This window comes from Sebastes fasciatus, chromosome 18, assembly GCF_043250625.1.
Source record: "Sebastes fasciatus isolate fSebFas1 chromosome 18, fSebFas1.pri, whole genome shotgun sequence".
NCBI classification, from domain to species: Eukaryota; Metazoa; Chordata; class Actinopteri; order Perciformes; family Sebastidae; genus Sebastes; species Sebastes fasciatus.
The window spans coordinates 2567977-2590813 of NC_133812.1; the positions used below are offsets into that span (position 1 = coordinate 2567977).

The window sequence follows — 22837 nt, forward strand, 5'->3', positions numbered from 1 at the left end:
CATAAATGAAGTGTATTTATATGTCAGACACCTTATCTTAATTTCTGAATTAACTTTTATTGCAGAAAAATCCAACAAATTACATCAGATATGACTGAGGACATGGCAAAACGGACCCCGAGTCAGTCTCTGAGTATACCTCAAACACTAGAGGGCAGTATTGTTCCACTGAAAGGGGCCCGAGGGAGCCTGCCAACCTGCTGCTCATTCCTGCAAGAGAAACAGTCCCTAACCCCGCTAAATGGCCAAAATTAGAATATAATAGAAAGGAAAAATATTTTTTTTGCCAATAATCAGATTGAAGCAACGTGAACAAGGCTTTTTTAAATTTTTTTTAGGAGAAATGCAGACTTTTGATGAGTTGTAAAGTTCAGAAAACCACTTTTACATCCATTGTGTTTAATTAATTAAGTTCTTTAAGCAGAAAATTAGATTCTTATATCAGTAATTAACAGTGTGCTTCAGCGCTGTCCAACCATCTGACTGAACCATCGTGAAAGCACAGTGCTGGTCCACTTGCAATTTGATTCTTGATTATAATAATAATAATAATAATAATAATAATAATTCCCAAAATTCCATTTTAAAAGGGGAAACTTATATCATAACAAATAATAATAATAATAATAATTCCCAAATGCCATTTTAAAATGGGATACCTATGTCATAACTACTATTAATAATAATAATAATTCTCAAATGCCATTTTAAAAGGGGAAACCTATGTCATAACAAATAATAATAATAATAACAATAACAAATAATAATAATAATATATATATTATTATTATCCCCAAATGCCATTTTAAAAGGGGAAACCTATGTCGTAACAAATAATAATAATAATAATAATAATAATAATAATAATAATAATAATGATAATAATAATAATTCCCAAAATGCCATTTTAAAAAGGGTAACCTATTTCGTAACAAATAATAATAATAATAATAATAATAATTCCCAAATGCCATTTTAAAAGGGGAAACCTATGTCGTAGGTCCATTACATGAGAACTGGACATTAGTAACAGCTCTCATAACATAAACTACAGAGTGCAAAAAAACACTGAAGCCATGACTTCAGTCCCATCCACACATGCATGAAAGTGCATTCAACATGATTTTAAATGTCACGCCCTCGGGTCTCACCTCCTTTGAAAAGCTCGCAATGAACCAGTTTTCCAATCTCATTTGGCCCCTTTTTAATATACCGACACACAAAAATATATTCAATTGCACTTCTCTAATTCTTTTATTTCACAGAATGGCATGAAAATACGCTTAATAAGAAGGACATCACGGTCAAAACATTCCTCGTTACTAGGAGACACAAAGAGAGGTGCAGCAAGATGGCGGAGTCTGTTCTTCTGATGACAATGAGCGACGTCATACTTCAAATCGGAGTGAGCTGCTGAAAACGTGATTGGCTGAGGTAACTGGGGTAACGAGAGCGACGGAAAGACGTTACAGTTTGTTTTGCCTCCAAACCCGAGTTACGGGGACGTTGTTGAACCTGCCGCTGCGGCTGCTCCTCATGCCCAGGTACTGCCTGAGCAGCTGGTTCACCCGCTTCTGACTGTTCCATTTGCGGGCAGATTTCCGGACGCCTATGAACCCGCCGTAGCGCTTTTGTAGGGGCCTCATGGGTGAGCCAATCAGCTTCCTGTATCCGTGGCGCCCCCTCTGAAAGCCGCCAAAGCGTTTGAACAAGGCGACGGCCTCCGAGCCGCCGTCCTCGTCCCCTTCCAGCTGGCTGTCGCTCCCCACGTTCCTCTCCTCCCTCGGCTTCCTCTCCTCGTCTGCCAGACTGAGATCCAGACCCCGCAGGCCCTCCCCTTCCTCGGAGGATTCCAGCAGCGATGAGTCATACTGGACGCTGCGCTGCTCGAAGGGCGTTTCATCCTGCTCCCCCTCCTGGAAGCGCTCTGCGGCTGCAGACTGCAGTAGTTCGCTGTCAGAGTTCAGGTCGAGAGAGGTCAGCTCCAGCTCCCCTCCCGTTCTCTTGAACAGAGCGCCTCCCTCAGAGAGCGTGGGATGGTGCGACTGCTTGACGGCACGTTTACACACCTCCCATGTGAGTGAAGAGGAGACGTGACCCTCACACTCCAACAAACACACCTGCAGAGGGAGAAGATGAGGGGTGTGTTAAATGCTAATTTATTAATCCAATCAAAAATTCTAAATTTGAGTTTACTCGGGGTGAAACAGTTTCTAGCTATGGCACTGGTGGCAACCAGTTCTAAGACCTAATCCATTGATTTACCTGCTCTTTAATTAGCCTGCTGAGCCTCTTGGTGTTTAATTTGAGAGTATTGATTTTTCTCAGTATGGCAACACAATGGAAGGCATTGACACATCATTTAAATAGATAAATCTCCACAGGCAGCAACATGGGGCCTTGAGGCCCCGACACAGTCGGTGAGCGTCTGTCGGCCTAGTTTTTGCGGTGCGTCCCGCCCTGTCGGCTCTAGTCTGGCCAAGTCGGAGGTTTTTCAGCATGTCGAATCGGCGGCGGAGTTCGTCGGTGAGAGAAATCACTCTGATTTGCTGTTCAGCTTAAACGAATCAGTGCACGAGAAGAGAAACGGACGTGAGGAAAGCAAGCCGACGAGCAAAGTCTAGAGGGCAAACACTGGAGTCTCTTCTCATTTTTCATCTTCATCTCATCTGGTCGTCCCAACACACGGATATTTTCACAACGACATGAACATCTGGAATGAAGCTAAGCGGTGAGTTAGAGTGGTGTGAAAATGGTCGACAAACGCCGCTTTGTTTCATGCGCGAATCATAATAACGGCTTGTATATATCCGCAGTCCTCGGTCTTCCGGTTTCCTTTGTTGAATGCAGACTACCGCCGCCTGCTGGTGTGGAGAGTTATTTCCTCTCAGGCAGGTTCAAAACGTACGTGCTAACTAGCCGTCGGCTCTAGTCTTTGCGGTGTGTTCAAGTGCAACTTGTCGGCCAAGACAAAGGCGACGTGAGGCGACGGAGGGTTCAGGCCTTCATCGCTGCTAGTTCTTGATGTTGGGTTGGTGTGTCTGGACCTTAAAACCGCCCACACATGATTAGCAGCAAAATCACTCTGCGCTGGCTGTGCTATTGTTTTCCTATGGAGAGAGCGGTGCCGCCCGACTAGGCGGAAGCACTGCCCTTGGCGTGGCACACCACCATCGAGCGCTGCGCTCAAAGTTCAAATTATTTCAACTTTGACCTCGGTTGCTGCTGACCTTTCAAAGTGCAACCGAAGAGAAAACAGCTGCACCTGTTTTCGAAATTGCCGTGACATCGAACCAACCGAACCGAACAGAAGAACTTCTGCACTTCGTCAATTGTGCGGTAAAATGTACATAGTGGATTTTGCGGGCCGCCATTTAAAAAAAAAATCTTGGTCAAGTGAATAAACAAATTGTGGTCGCTATTGAAGGTAGCTCGGCTATTTAAAATGGCGGGTTGGTGCAGGATGTTCCGTGTTGCGCTAGTGACCATTCTCTCTGACCAACCAGTGATTTGTAGTGTTTTAACTGAAGCTTCTGGTATTGGCTCAAATCATTTGAACCCTTAACCGAGGTGATAACAGAAAAAGTCAGGTACTATCCACATCTTTTGCTAATGGATACCCAAAAAACAACGGTTGGTTCCAAGCGAGTCGAGTCGGGCCGTGCTGTGGAAATGGAAATGCAGCTTAGGTTCACTATCTAGTCGCTAACTTTGCGGTGAAGGTAGCATACAGTGGATCTGTCAGAACATTACTGATGAAAACAGCTGCCTGTTGAGAAGTGGGGTTGATGAGAGCTGTGAGACTGAACCAAAAGTTGCGGACTGGAAAACCAAAACAATTTGCTGAAAGATGCTAAAATGCTGCGTAGAGCTGAGGGAAATTGCAGAGTTGGTTATTAATTCTCAGTGGGTTCGTCATTATGAGCAACCCTTTCAAATTACACATTAGAACCATTTCTCATAAAAATATTGATCAGTGCAGCTTTAAAAACACTCCGACTTCCGTCAATCAGGGAGGATAGGTGACGTTAAGGGCTCTTAAAAAACGTCATACTTCTTCATCTTTGCATCAACTTGAGGTTTATAAACATATTGTCCAAGGTCAGCATATTATTTATGGCAATCACACTTCTTTTTTTAACCTTAAAACTTTGCTGCAGGCTACAACCAGACCCAGGCAGAGAAAGCAGTCTCTTGACCTAGACGGCTTGTGTGTCCTGGGAGTTTAATGGGCTTTGTCCCCTCTGTGTTGGGGCGTGTATGGAAAGTCATGTGCCAATATGAGACGTCCATCATTTGATAAATGTGACATCTACTTTCTGCAAAATGATTGGCAGCACAGAATTGGAGGAAATTACAAATCAGTTTGAAGGACAGCAGGTAAATTATGTCCAATTTTTTTTCCCAGATTGGCTCTTCAACTTCTGGTAATGATATATTTGCTCTTAAAATGATATATATTTGGAATTGAACTTTTTATATAGACTCTCTGTGCAGTTTTAATGACCTTCCTGTCTTATTATCATCACACCTGACAGTTGGGCTTCGTGCCTGAACACTTGCAGGACTATACCGGTACGGAGGTAAGGACATATGAAGAACATTTTCAAGTTCTTTGTTTTTTCTTTGGTCAAAATACTTTCTACTTTTTCACGTTTTATTACCTGAAAATCATTTTTGCCCTGATATTTAACCTGCTGACTCACTTCAACTCAGACTGAATATATAATTTATACTCTGTGAATGTGGAAAACCACGGTGCATTACCTTTTCAGACGGAGCAAATAGGATACGGCTGCCACGCTACAGAGACTTAAGCACTCTCCTTTCTCCCTTTTTTAAACTCCCGTGCCCTCTGAGTTAAATTTCAGTTTGAGGTAAGACGCAAATCCCATTTACTCGTCAAATCGCGCACAAACGAGATAAATTGCATTGTTATCAGAAAACCTGCTCACATCAAAGGAATGAGAGGAGAGGGAGTTCCGCTGTGAATCTATCAACGGAAATTAATTATCCATCGTAAATGAAATGAGCACACCAGGGGATTCTCCACGTCAGATCAATGGAGCAATCTAAAGGAGTTTATGAGTGAGAGGAGATGAGTGTGTGTATGTGTGTGCACACGCAGTCATGTATTTATATACTTGTGAGGGCCAGAGGATGAAGAGGATGTGAGAAGTCTGCATAGTGAGGATGCTTCAAAGGCTTTCTTTTGTCAGGAGACTATGGTTAAGGGTTGATACTTAAATATATTGTCAAGGTTAGACTACTCACATCATTCCCGGTTCAATTCTGGCTGGGGACCTTTATCACATATTCTGCCATCCGTCAAATAAAGTTATTAAAACACAAAAGGATTGGGTTGATGTTGGGTTAAGGTCAACAAACAGAACCAGAAGAGTGGTAAGGGTCACACTTGAAATCTAACTGGCCACCCCCTTTGTGCCATCCAGGAATCTGTACACATGACTGATGGTTGATGGCCATGTTAGTGCTCAACGTATCCTCAAACAAATATTTTATGATTTCTTACGAAAAAATATTTCTAATTTTTTGTGCGTTTTCCTACTAATATCCAGCAACATGTAACGTACGTGTCAACTTCCACTCCAGTCTTTTAAAAATAAAACTACTTAGGTTTAGGAAAATATTGACTTGGTTAGGTTTAGGCAACAAAACTACTTAGGTTTAGGAAAAGATTGACTTGGTTAGGTATAGGCAACAAAACTACTTAATTAGGTTTAGGAAAAGATTGACTTGGTTAGGTTTAGGCAACAAAACTACTTAGGTTTAGGAAAAGATTGACTTGGTTAGGTATAGGCAACAAAACTACTTAATTAGGGTTTAGGAAAAGATTGACTTGGTTAGGTTTAGGCAACAAAACTACTTAGGTTTAGGAAAAGATCGACTTGGTTAGGTCTAGGCAACAAAACTACTTAGGTTTAGGAAAAGATCGACTTGGTTAGGTCTAGGCAACAAAACTACTTAGGTTTAGGAAAAGATTGACTTGGTTAGGTATAGGCAACAAAACTACTTAATTAGGGTTTAGGAAAAGATTGACTTGGTTAGGTCTAGGCAACAAAACTACTTAGGTTTAGGAAAAGATCGACTTGGTTAGGTCTAGGCAACAAAACTACTTAGGTTTAGGAAAAGATCGACTTGGTTAGGTCTAGGCAACAAAACTACTTAGGTTTAGTAAAGGATTGACTTGGTTAGGTATAGGCAACAAAACTACTTAATTAGGTTTAGGAAAAGATTGACTTGGTTAGGTTTAGGCAACAAAACTACTTAGGTTTAGGAAAAGATTGACTTGGTTAGGTATAGGCAACAAAACTACTTAATTAGGGTTTAGGAAAAGATTGACTTGGTTAGGTTTAGGCAACAAAACTACTTAGGTTTAGGAAAAGATCGACTTGGTTAGGTCTAGGCAACAAAACTACTTAGGTTTAGGAAAAGATCGACTTGGTTAGGTCTAGGCAACAAAACTACTTAGGTTTAGTAAAGGATTGACTTGGTTAGGTATAGGCAACAAAACTGCTTAATTAGGTTTAGGAAAAGATTGCCTTGGTTAGGTTTAGGCAACAAAACTACTTAAGTTTAGGAAAAGATCGACATGGTTAGGTTTAGGCAACAAAACTACTTAGTTAGGTTTCATGTCTGCCATAACCCTGATGAGCTCTGAGAGGAGCCACCTGTGCTGTTTAGAGGCAACTAGACACAGGTGAGCTCAATCTGCACACGATCAGTGCTCCTATAACTGGGAGGGGAGGAGGAAGGACATTACTTTGTTTGCCCTGCGACCAGCCAGACCTGTTCCCCTGTCTTCATCAAGTGTCTTTATCTTTTCACTTTATGACGGTAGTCCCATGTTAAAGTGGAATATTGTATGTGTTTATATATTATCAGGCTTTGAGTTGATAATTATGATTACAATGAGTAAATGCATGTGCAAACCTGTCTATGTCATTTAAGGGGAAGTTCACCTAAAATAGTCTCTTTTTTGTCGTAAACATCTGGTTACCTCATGTCTCATACTTGAGTGTCCCTAGACTCCAGCTCTCACCAATTGGGTCACCTAAACACAACGGTTCGTATGATTTCTCACACATTTCTTGTAGGTTTTCCTACAAATGTCCAGCAACACGTGACGCACGTGTCAATTTCCGCTCCAGTCTTTTCAAGATAAAACTAATTAGGTTTAGGAAAATATCAACTTAGTTAGGTTTAGGTAACAAAACTAACTAGTTAGGTTTAGGAAAAGATTGTGGTTTGGGTTAGAATAACACCGGAAGTGGTGTAACTTGACAAAAATACTTAGTTACATTTAGGAAAAGGTTGTGAATAACTCCAGAAGTGGCGTCACATAAGAACAAAAGTTTTATGACAAATAAATCAACGCTGACTTCTGGTTTCACATGGGGTACGAACACCGGTCTCCTAGGCGAAGGTTTTTGACCCACCCAATCACCCTGACCTCCTGCCTACGTGGCGTTTGTCGCTCTTTATATTTCTTGGTTCACAATTACTTGGATTACATACAAATTTATTTTGTGGGATATATATAAATTACAGTGCATTACTTTTTCGTAGGTATAACTAGGAATGGTGTATGAGAACAGCCTGTAATGCCGCCACCATCGATCCTTTTTTTTCCTTTCCCACTTTACCTTAGTGTTGCCAATAAATTAATCCTGATTTTTATATATATACAAAAGACAATATGCAGAAGCTGCTCAGAATTATGTAAATAATAACTGTAGCACGGATGAGTAGCACAAATGTAAAGAGAAGCTGGCATTTACCTTTAAGATTAGCATTACACAATGAGTGTAGCCAGTGGAAGGGATGACACTATGAAAAAACGCCTGGTGTGTGTACGGACGCGTCCACGAGTGTGTAGGTGTGCGTGCCGATAAATCAGTGGGTCCTGACATTATAACAAACACACGGCGGCTTCACACACACTCTTTCAGTCTGGAGTGGGAAACAATGGAATTGCTCAGTGGATTCCATCTGTGGCTCAATGGGGAAGCGGCTAACACAATGAGGAGCTGATAAAATGTGTCAGTCACCGATGTAAGCCTGGGCTGATGATACTGAGCAGCAGTCAATTACAGAGTTCTATTACAACTCCCCAAAAGGTCCCAGCTGTCTTTCTCTGCATCATTATCAGCTAAATTAGCCGTTCTACAGCTATTCATGGACGCCTGCCGACTATTTTTACCCACTGTGTCTCGCGGTGGTTTGAAAATGAGATTGTGTGGCGCACTGAAGTTTGGGGGGTTTGAGTCCGGAGAGCAATCGCGTTCTCTCAGCGCAGAGGCTGCAGAGGACCTTCATGTTGGTCTCGAAGCATTGCACGAGTGCTGCAGATACTTACACATGCAAATAGGGATGCTCGTTTTGAAAAATGTTCTTAACCGATAACCGACCCTCGTTAACCGATTATTAACCGTTAACTGACAAGATTTGTGCCTCGCATGCAGCGGTGTACCAGCTGCAGGAGCACAACAGGTATTCGTTGACGGGAGTCTCCAGTTCACCGTCCGGGAGCGTTAACTTAGCAGCCACGATGCTGCGTGTAGTGTCGCAGACATGCAGCCACTTTCCCAGTAAAAGTCTCCACCACACATTTAGTTTAGTTTAGCAGGTTGTCAGCTGTGTGTCTGCCCGGCGTAACGACACTCTGTCTGCCCAGTGTAACTTTAGCGAGTGACCAACAAACAGTGTGTGTATTTGTGCTACGTTAGCAGCTCTAGCATTGTCGGAGGCTTCGTGCTCGCCGCCGCACACGCAGTCTGCGTAACTTTAGTGAGTTTCCAACAGACCGTGTGTGTGTGTTGGCGGTGAGTGTGAGTTTGTTGGTGGCGTTCTAGCTGTGATCGTAGGTGTAGCAGTGTGTGGACAGTTTATTTGTCGGTGAATAAATGCTATGAAACTACAACTCCTCCGCTCCGCTCTAGCGAGCTAGAGACCGGAGCCAACTTCCTGTATCCTGCAACTCCGGCTCCGCCTCTTAAGGTGGGCTGTTAAGGTGGACCAGCTTTTCTCCTTAAAGAGACGAGCCGCTCCTCTGAGCCGCTCAGCTTTTGAGTTAATTATTAACATTTCTTTGAACCGTTTTAACCGATAGCGTTAATCGGTTAAAATGCTTAATGTCGGTTAATGGTTAAAAGGTTAATTATGGACATCCCTATATGCAAATAATCCACTTCCACTATGAGACAGAAAGAACACCAAATTTGTCCGGTTGAAATGTATCTCCGACATGCCAACTGTTGAGGAGCTCAGAAAAATAACACCTTTGTATTTGTGTAGTGTTTCGTTTTAGCTAGACTACGTGGTTCATCACTGGTCAGACCAGACAATTAAGCTTACTGACTTTGGGGATCCCCTGACTTTTCCTCTAGCGCCACCATGAGGTTGACATTTTTGTTTTTTAGTAACAAAATCTTAAGAGACCGTCATTTCCCCCGCACAATGAATTGTAACAACTTTGAAACACCCACCACTTTTCCTCTAGTGCCATCATCAGGGAAACTTTTTTATATTATTATTACTATTACTATTTCTTCTTTTTATTTTTTCTCTTCCTTCCTAGTTTAGAATCTGAAAATAATTTTTGCGGAGAGGCTTTTTGCCTTTAATTGACAGAAAGTGTTTCCTTGGTGTGGGTCTTAGCCCCTCGACCACTATGATGCCCCCAAAGTAAAATGAAACTAATGAATTATTCGCAAAACACTTTGGTTGAGTGCTTCGAAAATCACAATTTCATTGCAAGAGAAAAACAATATAATCACATCATCCAAACCTCATTTTAACTCCCATATACACAGGCAAACACACCTATCAGGGTGCTGCTGTATATATTGACACACACAATACAGTGTTGAGAAGATGGATGCTCTTATCAACAGTGACACACACACACACACACACACACACACACACACACACACACACACACACACACACACACACGTACTCACCATGGTGTTGAAAGCTTGCTGCAGCTGCTGCTGCTGCAGGAGCAGGCCGCCGCAGGCCACACATTCCCCCTGGCAGTCGCTGCGTCCAGGGGTGAAGAGACACGCCAGCACCACCACCAGGTACCACAGAGGGATCTTCATCGCTCAGCTCAGCCACACAGGCAGGGACAAACAGGAGCCCAGCAGGGTCAAACAGCTGGAGAATGTTGGGAGATAAAGCCTTTTGGGATCTGGGTCCAGCCTACAGGGAGAAAGCAGTGACAGGACATTGCATCAGTTCCAGTTTATTCCAGGAATCAACCGGCTGGATTTGGGCAGTCGGTCAAAGCGTTGGTGGTTGGAGAGTTTTCAGCCAACACCAGGAGATGGACAATGTGGGTGGGATGGAGAGCATAAGGCAATAAATGGGTATTTTCCAGTGGGCAGGAAGCGGCCGCTATACAGGCTGCTGGGGCGGATCACTGATGGAAATCATACAGCAGCGGGGAGCGGATCTGTGCTTGAAGACACCGTGGGTCGTGCCCTGTATCAACAAAAGCCGCTCGGTAGAGGATACAAAACTGTGAATCAGGTGCACGGTGTTTGTTGCTTGACCTTCACTCCCTGACCCCCATCTATCCTGTCCCTCACCACGATATCATCCAATAACATAAAGATAAAGAAAAAACAGCCACTCACAACATCATTGATTGCTTCTGCCTCACCAGAAACATATGGCCTCTGCTGGCTTATGAGCCATGGCCACGGCTATAAGATAAACCAACGTACTTATGCCCCCTTTATGTAGTGCTCATTCAGTTATGAGTGTTGCATGTTTTGTTACATTAAAGGGACTGTTTGTAAGAATCAGAAATTACTTGTTAACTGCGACACCTGTGACCGTTAAGTCAACGAAAGTCAGCGTCCTGTTGCTCGCGCTTGTGCTCGCTCTACATAGACATGAACGAGCATCGCCCAAAACAGTGAGGAGACACACGTCAGCTAAAAGCACAATGTCACTCTATATTTCAGCTGCTTGGCAGTAATGTTAGCTGACCAGACGAAGGTCTCTCCATGAATCACTGCTGATCCTAGTGTTGGCTTTTCCTGCCTCAGCCTCCCGACCGCGGCCGGAGGGAACAGAGGAGCTGCAGCAGTTATTTCTGCACAAACGTCCACTGTACATTCACTAGATATTCTCAGAGCTAAACTAACTCTTCTGCAGTGTGTAGTGTGCGCACATGCACGTAAGAGTGGAGCGAAAGAGCGAGAAGGAGCGTGGTGTGTGGATGAAGGCAAGCAGGCAGAGGAGCAGAGTACAGCAGAGACTCCGGTCCTGGAGACCAAAGCTACGGTCTCCCCTGCGTCCTCCGACCGCGGCCAACACTGTTTAACAGACGGGCTTCACTAGATACAACCAAGAGGTTTTGGTGCTTCCGTGTAGTTTGTGTTGGAGTCTGAGTCTGAACAGCGTAGCCACACGCGAGCGCGCATGGGACACCGACCCGCAATGATTTATACGTGTAAGAAGTTACAAACAGTCCCTTTAACAATTATTAATTCATCCTTTAAAACGTTAGTAACTTAAAGGCTCCCTGTATAGTTTTAGACCTCCAGTAGCGCTACGGAGCTGTTTTTCTATGAGCAAGTCTCCATTTTGTATCTGCAACTACTACGGGCATTTTTAAGTTCCAGCAGAAATTTGGGATTTATGTTCAAATTGTCATATGCTTGATAAATATACAGTGTTAGAGGGGCTGTATGTAGGAATATGAAATTGCTTGTTAACAGTGGTACCTGTGGCCGTTAAGTCGAAGACAGTCAGCGTCCTGTTACTCATGCTCGCACTACAGAGACTCAAGCGAGCATCAATCAAAACAGCGAGGCGACACACACGAGACTGAACGTGATTGAGAGGCATCATGTTGAATAACTTTAGCAACATTAGCCAGCTATAACCACAATATTACTATATATTTCACATGCTTGATAGTAATGTTAACTTAGTTGTCCAATAGGAATTCTGCCAGCTCGGGGTCCGTTTTGATACCCAAAACCAAAAGAAGGTCCCTCAATGAATCGAAGGCCCGGCCAATGTTGATCCTAGTTTTCCCCCCCGATGTCCGTCACCTTCCTGTTTAGCAAGACGGGCTTCTCCAGATATAACTTTGTTTTGTTTTGTGCTTCCGTGGAGTTTATTTTGGAGTCTGGGGGCTGGTTGTTTGTTGGCGTTAGCGGACTCCATTTCTAACCGAACGTTAGCTACATTACACACTGTTAGCAATGTAACAGAGCTGAAATTAAAGGCACTGGCGAAAACGCATGACGTCACAACTGTTAGATTTTCGCGAAAAAAACGTTCCGCATTGTTCACATTAAAAATAGTCTACAGGCTGAGAGGTTACACCCTGTTCACACATTGGCAATAAAAACACTTAAAAAATTTTAAAAACGAACAAACAGTCCCTTTAAAAATAAGCTGGACAGTCACTCTTATTTATTTTTATTTGACAACATATTTTATATTTTTTTGTGTATGGAGACTGACATATGTGGTTACTGTCTAAATTTTTCAGGGTGAGGAGAAAATCATGAAATCCCCTATTTTTAAATCAATATTTATATGACACACAAAGCTTGATGAAAAATGTATTTAAATGTCTTAAAATATTACAGAAATTCAAAAAGCTAGATATATAAAATGAACATTATTGTAATTATTGTGGTAATGACATTTAGTAAGAATGAAAACCATAACAAAATAAACATGTTACAGATTAAAATCTTAACGACTATATGTCATTTTGTTTGCCTTTCTATGTATTACATACTCTGATGGTTAAAATTAAAATTTTGTAATTTGGGAGAGTCAAAAGTGACCATATTACACCATCAGTGACTCCAGCTCCTCCTCAGCCCCAGTCAACCAAGGCGTGCCTCAAGGTTCTGTGCTTGGACCCCTCCTCTTCACCATCTACATGGTCAGAGTATCCGTCACCATGGTCTCAGTTTCCACTCCTACGCCGACGACACACGTCACCCTGGACTCCACCCTTTCATTTCAGTCACACATCAAATCCGTCACAAAATCCGCCTTCTACTACCTCAAAAACATTTCCAGACTCCGGCCATCAGTCTCTGACTCCGTGGCAGGGACCCTTATCATCACCTCCCGTCTGGACTACTGTAATGGAGTACCCAGCAAAGCCCTGGACAGGCTCCAGTATGTCCAGAACTCAGCTGCCAGGGTTCTCACCTGCACTAGGCCCTGGAAGCACATCACCCCAACACTCATCCACCTTCACTGGCTTCCAATAAAGTCCTGCATCACCTATGAACTCCTTCTCAAATACAAATCCCTCCATGCCCCCCGATACCTTACCGGCCTTCTCCACCCCGAAACCCCATCCCAGAAACTACGTTCCTCCGACACTGGTCTGCTCTCCACCCCACTTTGCAAGCAAAGGCAGGGGAGAAGAAGGGCGCAAGCTAGTAAAACATGGAGGTAAACATATTTAAAATAATTTGGCTTTGCAAATGTTTTATGAGGAAAGGAAATGCAATCGAGACGACCTCAAGGACACAATCAATGCGTAACACTGAATGTAAACATAACTTTTTGTCTGTTTACAAGAACAGCATTATATTATTTGACCACTTGGGGGCAGCGGAAACAAGCTGTAAACAACAATGATATATTATCATCTTTTAAGTTGATAGAGCAAACTTGTTAGCCAACAGTTTGCGAATTCATCACATCTAGCACACACGGAGCATTAGCATTCATTTGGAGTTGTGTTTGAGTCCATCTGCCACCTGGCGAATCATTTTCTCTTTAGTTGCCACCAACTCCTGAGGGAAATATCAGGCTCTTAGCAGCTAAATGCTCCACTAAGTTTCCCCAGCTGGTCGCTAACTTTGTCTGTCGCTGGACAGATAGAGCCCAGTGGGTTTTTACAGCTTTTTTTAAGAAATATATAAAAAAATATATATATATATATATATATATATATATATATATATATATACACAGTATATAAGCAATTCATTAATTTCATGAGCAATAATGGTGTCTCTGCAAAGTTTCATTCTGGTTTAGTACCTCTTTATTGCTCTTCTCGCCATAAACGACTTGCTCTCAGGAGCTGATGCAGGAAAAATGTTTTAGGTCTCCCTTTAACACTTTACTTTACGAGTCCCATATTTAACCGTCGAAATCATATCATAGGAAAGTTCCTGGAAAGAACTGTTTAAAGGAAAGAACAGTGACAGTGTTAATACACTATGAGATAATTAATTCTAAGTAATTATTTGTGTAACCTTCAAAGACACCGTGCACAGGTGGTCAGCTGAACATGAAAAAATGTGGAATGTGTCTACACATAGGTCTATACCAGGGGTCAGCAAGCTTTACTATCAAAGGAGACATTTTAGACACAAGAAAAAAAAAAAATCTGTCTGGAGCCACAAAACATTTGAGCATTGTGATGAGTATATAGTAAGTAAGTATATAGTATATAAGTCTAATGCAGTGAGGGCCCAAGTGCAAATGTACTACAGAGGTTTAGGGCCACATTGAAGGGAAAAAAATCGGAGACTTCCAGAATAAAATCGTTATATTACGTGAAAAAAGTTGTAACATTACGAGAAAAAAGTCGTAGTATTACGAGAATATTGTCATAACTTCACAAGAAAAAAAGTTGTAATATTACGAGAATAAAGTCATAACTTTACGAGAAAAAAAAGTTGTAATATTACAAGAATAAAGTCATAACTTCACAAGAAAAAAAAGTCATAATATTACGAGAATAAAGTCATAACTTCACAAGAAAAAAAAGTCAGCCGCCGCCATGTTGATAGCCATGCGAACATGTTAAGATTAGGGGTGGAACGGTTTGTGTATTTGACCCGAACCGTTCGGTTCGGTCCGCAACATCCTTTCGATTTGCCGTTACCCAAACAGCTGTTTATGTCGACTACTCGCACTCGCGGAACAGAAACTCTGGAGCGTGAGTTTTACCCGGAAAGTTTTGGCAGCACACCAGGAATGATATCAGCGCTGTAGCGGCCAGTTGCTCATGATAGTCGAGCTAAACTGACAACGATTTGTGTCAAACTGTACGCTGACACTGTTCAACTGAAGTCGGTTTTATATGTGGACACTGGAAACATTTAATTACAACGGCATCAACCGAATGTGTCGATCAGCGGAGTGAAACAAAAGCAGACTGGATGGAGAGTCCGTTTCCCCACAGCGTTCAGACAGCCTCCCACTGCAGATTCACACTGTGCCAAAGTCATATCTAATGCTATAAGAGTGTTTATCAATGCATATACGACCTCACTCCATCATAAACAATACAGAATTAAAGCATATGGTCAAAGAGCATGAGCCTTCACGTGTGAATGTTAGTCTGTTGTGCCTGCCCTGTAGAAACTAGCATTAGCAGCAGTTGAGGATTGACCAACAGCCTTAAGATGGAACATTACATTTACATTAAAGACATTTGTGATTTTATTTTTGTAATTTATTTTTTCTTATGGACAATATGTCAGTATTTGAGTGCCTTAACTGTTATAATAAGAATTATGATCAATGAGCCAGTGTTGAATAAGTGGGAGATAAAAAGCTATGTTTTATAGCATGGTTCTGGTTGAGCTTATGCTTCAATGTTAGTTTATAGCTTCATCATATTTATATGAATATAATAAAGCTGCATTTAGCTGCACTGTAGAAAACCTATTCTTTAGTGTTTATGTTCCTTATGGAAGCCATACTTTTGTTAAGGCAAACATTTATTAACTTATTTTTGCCAAATAAATGAAAAGCATATTGAAATCAGAACATGACCTCCTCGCTGTAACATAAATGTACCGAACCGAACCGAAAACTGTGACCCCAAAACCATTATATGAACCGAACCGTTCCACTGGTATTTAAGATAGCTGTGTAGTCATGATTTCTACAGATGTTGGGATTAGGGATGCACCGATACCGATACCAGTATCGGGTATCGTGTCCGATACTGTGCTCATGTACTCGTACTCGCAAAACGGCTCCGATACAACGGCACTGATACCACTTTACGGTGGTGAGCCCGTCCCCGCTGGGCCGGGATCCCACCTCAGCCGGCGCGCACCGGCCCTTGCACCCTCTGACTCGCGGGTGCGTTAGACTCCTTGGTCCGTGTTTCAAGATGGGTCGGGTGGGTTGCCGACATCGCCGCAGATCCCTGGCAATACAAACGCAAAAGTCTGTCACTGAGTGAGTGATGAAGTTACATGATTGGTCAGCCGAGTGTTGGAGTTTCCTCATTGGCCGTTGCTCTTTCAAAATGAAAAGGTTGGAACAGTCCTTTATGCAAATGAGCCCATCCAGCGCGACACGTCTGGCTCACGAAACTTGGACCAAGCTGTGAAACTAGGCGATGTAGTTCTAAAATGAAACCAGATTCAGTTGTGGCATCATGGCCTATTTCTCTCTTAAAATGTTTTCAGAAGTAGATTTTGGTGGATTGTTTAGACGAAATAACAGAAAGTTTACGAGCAGGCAGCCATGTTGTTTCCTGTTTGACACAGCACGCAGAAAAGCAGAAACCAATCAGGTGGATACGTTACCTCTTCAACTGCCAGCTGAGTGGAGCAGCGAGTCCCTTAGTCAAAGAGTATAGAAGCAAAGAGACAAATCTGCCTCCATTTTGGACTGAAAACGCTTATTTTCTAATATTTTATTGCTCATCACAGACCATTTTGGTAGAATATGACAACAGAATAGAAATGATTTTGTTTTTCTTTTGTATGGCACTTTTTAGGCGGACGTTTTACTGGCTTCCGGTAGTCGCTTTCAGTCCAAAATGGCGGAAGCGTATAGCTTTGCTGCTGGGCGCTGATGTTGCAATGGAACGACCAATTGACTTTCAATTCTTGGCTATAAACGTTCTTTGCCGTTAGTTGCGAGCCGCCGCCATGTTGAGAGCTATGGGGAGGCAATAGGAATGCTCCCAATTTTGCATTTAGCACCTTTAAAATATAGGAAAAGCTTTTGATTCCTTTTTTGACATGTTCAGATAGCTGTGTAGTCATTATTTATACAGATATTGAGATGATCAACATATTAGAAATATTACTAATATGAATACTAATTCATCGCCTACATCACATATTATTCATAGCAGTAATAGTGTTGCTTATACGGACATAATGAGTATCAATTCTACAATAAAAGCACTACATAATGCTAGAATCAGGCTTTGGGAGGGTCAATATCTATAATAACAACAAAGCTGTAAAATGAATATACTGAGGATAAAAGAAAGTTTGTTAAAAAATGAAGGCCTGTTTTGTAAATGTAATCTACATTTACAATGATAAGAACTGCTGTAAGCAATGTTATGTAACACTATAAAAGAAAAATACTTTTAATGTCCCATTGGCCCACACAAGCCCCCGTCTGGTCCAATGGAAGTGTTTTCACAGGTGTGATGAAGACGGAGACAGGGGGGTAGAAGTCACAGCCCTGGTAAAGACATCATATTGATGAGAGTGAATGGAAAGCATTAACAATACACAGAGTAGGTGTCGTATTGATGGGTACACTGATGTAAAAATATATAAACAAGTAAAAACCAGCACGCCGTGACCGTTTCCCCTGTACCACATTACCGCTCGTATAGTCAATAGCATAGGAAAGAGGTCGTGTGTGACCCCGGCTCATTTAGAAATATATAAATGGCTTTATGTGAAATCATTAGAGGGACCTGTTTGTTTGCCTTGCAGAGATGTTTTGTGCAATGATCATTTGCTAGCTTGCTGACTAAGCCCATTTGATATTATGTTCTCCCTTAAGTGGCCCCTACTAAGTAAGTTGAACAAATGAGCAAAGCAGCCGTGGAAGCGATGGCGTGGGCCCTGGATACGCTCCGGCACTACAAAGATGCTGCTTTCACACATTGATAATATTCTACCAGAGTGTATTAATATGATCTTTTAGTCCTATTAATGAAGAGTCGTGTAATGTCTGTCATAATAGTTATAATTAGACAATGGATGTCCATTTGTTTGCATTCAGAGGTCCATATTAGAATATCGTGATTTAGGCTTTTAGCTAAACGGTATGGGGAGAGCATTGGATGATCTGAGGTACATCAGTAACTAATATATGCTCATAAAGCTTTAGAACTTGTACTTTCATTTTACAAAACATTTTTGTCCAATATTTTCTAACATTCTTCAGTATTTTCAGCATGTTTCTAGGATGACTCAACAGTCTCACAGCAGTTTGTGAAATAGTCACAAAATGTAATCTATTTGATTCATGTACATAGACACAAATCTTTCCTCTTTTTTGTGACGCTCAGCACGACTTTCAACAACGGTTTTTCGTGCTTTTTCAAACTACTTAGTTAGGTTTAGGAAAAGGTCGACTAAGTTAGGTTTAGGCAACAAAAACACTTAGTTAGGCTTAAGAAAAGATCAACTTGGTTAGGTTTAGGCAACAAAACCACTTAGGCTAAGGAAAAGATCAACTTGGTTAGGTTTAGACTTGGTTAGGTTTAGGTAAAAAAACTACTCAGTTCGGCTTAGAAAAAGATCAACTTGGTTAGGTTTAGGAAAAGATCAACTTGGTTAGGTTTAGGCAACAGAACTACTCAGCTAAGCTTAGGAAAAGATCAACTTGGTTAGGTTTAGGGAAAGATCAACTTGGTTAGGTTTAGGCAACAAAACTACTTAGTTAGGTTTAGGAAAAGATCAACTTGGTTAGGCTTTAGGCAACAGAACTACTCAGTTAGGCTTAGGAAAAGATTAACTTGGTTAGGTTTAGGAAAAGATCAATTTGGTTACGTTTAGGAAAAGATCAACTTGGTTAGGTTTAGGTAACAAAACCACTTAGTTAGGCTTAGGAAAAGATCAACTTGGTTAGGTTTAGGAAAATATTGACTTGGTTAGGTTTAGGCAACAGAACTAATTAGTTAGGCTTAGAAAAAGATTAACTTGGTTAGGCTTAGGAAAAGATTAACTTAGTTAGCTTTAGGAAAAAGTCGCGGTTTGGGTTTAAATTAAACCGGAAGTGCCATAACTTCAGTACGGAGGTTACGTGACAAATACATCAACTTTGACTTCGGGTTTCACACGGGACACAAAAAGCGGTGTCCTGGGCGAAAGTCCTTCTAGTTAACCGCTGCGAATTGATTTTGTGCTGACCATCATGAAAAAAATGTGAAATTGGTGTATCGTGTCTATTTCACGAACTGCTGTTCGACAGGGCTGGATGATTTGATGAAGACGCATGCATAAGATAAACCTCTCAAATGAATTGCAAACAGACTTTTTTTTTAAAAAGCTGTGATTTTTTTTTTTTTTTACTAAATTTCCATAACGAGTAAAGTTGCATTTATTCATTGATTTTATGAGCCTGCAGGTTTTTTGGGAGAAGATTTATTTACATGCAATGGAGGAGAGTGATTTCCATCTTTCTAAAGGCTCAGGGAATGACCTACCAAGCCATCGTCCGCTGTCGTCTCTCTTTTGAATGGGAGCCATTTTTGTTAGTGGGAAACAATTGACCAGGATATTAAGTGTTAATGGGCTACATTGTCATCACTCTGCAGCCTTGTGATGTTTATGATAATGAGCTGGTCGCAATGATTTGTATTGGTCAACTCGTTGACACAGGATGGGTTAAAGTGACTGCACTTGCTCGATGCTTATTTATTACAAATCTGTTTGCACACCTCTTGTCCTCACTTAACCCTTTACTGCGCAGTAATACCTCCCATTAACGGGAGAGTGCCCTGCACTAACATGTTTTATGTACAGTAGTATTCTCCACAGGATGGCCACTTTCAGGCTGTGTGATTCTGAGATCTATAGCCGCCATCATTGCTTTGGTATGATGCACTGCATATGGCAAGTGTCAATGTGTGCATCTCAATTTTGGGATAAAAATCGCCAGCACGCTTCAGTTGATATATTTCAGCAAATACAGATTGGGTGCACCCAATTGGAAAAGCATACGGAGCCGAGCAATGATCAGTTTGGGTGAATGTGAGCTGCTTTCTTTTCTTCCACAGAGAATATTGAACTGAATAAGGCAGGCCTCACAGAACATCTACTGAATCCCTGCGTTTACAACAGTGTGATTCATTATAAATGTTTTTGTTCAAATTAGGAGAAGAAGCCAGAATCGTGTCACGTAGCAACCCTTTTAATTTATTCACCTTTATTCTGAAATACTTCCTTTAAAGAGATTTTACATATTGAGTTCAGTTTCCTCATTATGAGGAGCATGGTGAGCTTGTGAAAACAGTCGTATAATATGTTCTGTGGCTCTGGACGAGCTCCTAAATAACCCCGATGATGTCACTAGGGGTTATAATCAAGCGCCAATTTGCGGGCGTTGGATGATGGGCTGCCGCGGGATGAACTCCGTGCCCGCATCAGTTTCCAATATATAATCGGGATATCAGGAACTGTAATGTCCGTGGCTAAATCCTGGAATACCGGACAGCGCCATTCAACCGTGACTCTTTTTCTATATACCGATCTGACAGAACAGAGGACGATGTAGAAATTGAAGGAGCTGACAGGATTGCATTTCTCTGGAGTTGTAACGTTAACTTGAGTCATGAGACAAAGAAATGATTGATTGAAGAAGTCTGTGCTCCAACGTTAGTATTATTTTATTTATAAAATAATGTCACAGAGACTACATAAGCTATGTCCATATTTTATACAGTGTATGGTTATAATATAGATTATATATTATGAAGCTTGGGATGGACACCTGAGACATTGCCTACGTTACAAAATGGAGATTTTGAAAGAGGGGCATTTAGGAGGCAAGGAGGATCTAATGAATGATGATATTCAGTTGCATTCTTGGAAGTATAGGATTAAGTGTTTTCAAAGCTTGATCAATACTAAGGACTAAAAGTCAGGACATCTCAGCCTCAGCTGCTTCAATTTTGACAAATCTCTTATTAATCTGACATTTGTGTGTCCCCCAACTTTATTGAAGTGCAATACTAAATTACTGAAGTGCACCTTTAATTGACTGTTTTTGCTTACTGAAGAGCAGTGAAGGCTAGAGGATATTATTTTGACCTGTCATGAACTTTGATAATATCAAGGGTGGAAATATGCAAATCAAGCAGAGTCTAGTTCTTAAAAACTACAAATGAAGAGCACCTGGATGTCTATGTAAAGGTTTCTTATCCTTTTGTCAATCGCTAGGGATGGCAATGTAGGTCCTCCCGTCATTCCTCCTCTTTGGTCCAGTCTGAAATATTTCATATACAGACGTTTATGGTATCCAGACGATGAATCCCAATGATGTTGGTGATCCTCTAACTTTTCCTCTAGTGCCGCCATGTGGTTCATTTCATTTCATTGTTTTGAATGAAATGTCTCTACAACTATTGGATGGTTTGTCATTGTCAATTGGATTGAGACAAAATAAGTCAACGTTACTTTTAGTTTCACGGGGGACACGAACACCGGTCTCCTGGTTGAAAGTCTTGTGTTTTGTTTGACCCATCCATCTCCCCTCCTGCCCGCCCCGAATGGACTCTCATGTTATTAATACTACGTCACTCGTACTCTTAAAACGTCTCCGATACAACGGCACCGATACCACTTTATGGTGGTGCGCCTGACCCCGCTGGGCCGGGATCCCACCTCAGCCGGCACGCGCCGGCCCTCACTTTCATTGCGCCACAGGGTTTGGCTTGCACCCTCTGACTCGCATGTGCGTTAGACTCCTTGGTCCGTGTTTCAAGACGGGTCAGGTGGGTTGCCGACATCGCTGCAGACCCCTGGCGCCTTTTACGTGGGCCGAGGCCCGATCTGGCGGCACGACGTGGTTGGGGCGCACTGAGGACGGTCCGCCCCGGTCGACAGTCGCACCGGGAGCAGGGGGCCCTCCACGGCGGGGAGAGAGGGCACAGCCAGCCCTTTGTCCACGGTGCGGCGAGGTCCGGGCGGGGAGCGCTGTAAATCTGCGGCCGCGAGCCACCTTCGCCCCGAGTCTTACCAAGACGACCTAGAGCCGGTCGCAGAGCACCGCCTCGTATGCGGGACTCCCCAGTCTGCCGTGTGTCGCTCACACCCTCCAGCTGGCTGTTAACGAAGGTCTTTAGGCACAGAGAAGTACTGGTATCGGTACTTGGTATCGGCGAGTACCCAAATGTAAGTACTTATACTTGTATTTGGTCTGAAAAAAAGTGGTATCAGTGCATCCCTAGCACCTACCAAACAGCAGTATTTAACAAGTTGAAAGTGAGAACGGGTTTGGAAACGTGGTGTTAGTATTCTTAAGACAAAATCTAATACTTAAATTTGAAATGTCATCATTTTTATAGGCCTGCATCACATTGGGAGCTTTCTCCATGCTCTTAAGAGCAGAATACTAAAGTATGCTACAATCAAAGTCACTAAAAGAATGAAAACTTTCTGGGATCTTGAGAATTTTAAAGGTCAGGCCTTCAAAGGTTATGAAACGCTGGATCGTGTTGTGATGATTGCCAATTATTTGGTGTCAAATGGTCATTTGTAATAGAAACACTTCATTAAATGGGAATACAGTGATCTGACTATGAAAAGTTACATTTATTGGGAACATATACAGCAACACTGATCCTGTGAACATTATTAGACGTCATTAATTTATCCAAAAAAAGTCATTTTACCCTTTTATTTTTACCCTCATGTCTTATCACACGTTCCTCGACATGCATGGATTATTGTGCCCGGGGGCTCCTGACAGCCAGGTCCAGAAAGAGTCACAACTTTACCATATCTCAATAACTTCAAATTGAATCTGTGCCCTTCCCATCTGTGACACTTTGAGCCATGAACCGACACACTCCTCT

At 42.0% G+C, this 22837-nt stretch overlaps 1 protein-coding gene and 1 long non-coding RNA gene across 2 annotated transcripts in view; both read right to left on the minus strand.

Moving 5' to 3' along the window:
- Positions 1 to 22837, minus strand: part of LOC141756264 (uncharacterized) — a 214979-nt gene that overhangs the window by 92739 nt on the left and 99403 nt on the right. The window lies entirely within an intron of this gene.
- Positions 1231 to 22837, minus strand: part of pnocb (prepronociceptin b) — a 32008-nt gene continuing 10401 nt past the window's right edge. Inside the window, exons 2-3 of the mRNA XM_074615853.1 lie at positions 9990 to 10230; positions 1231 to 2120 (exon numbers count right to left, since the gene is read on the minus strand). Of these exons, the coding sequence (XP_074471954.1) occupies positions 1467 to 2120; positions 9990 to 10130 (795 nt within the window). The 5' untranslated portion in view covers positions 10131 to 10230 and the 3' untranslated portion in view covers positions 1231 to 1466. The remainder of the gene's footprint in view (positions 2121 to 9989; positions 10231 to 22837) is intronic.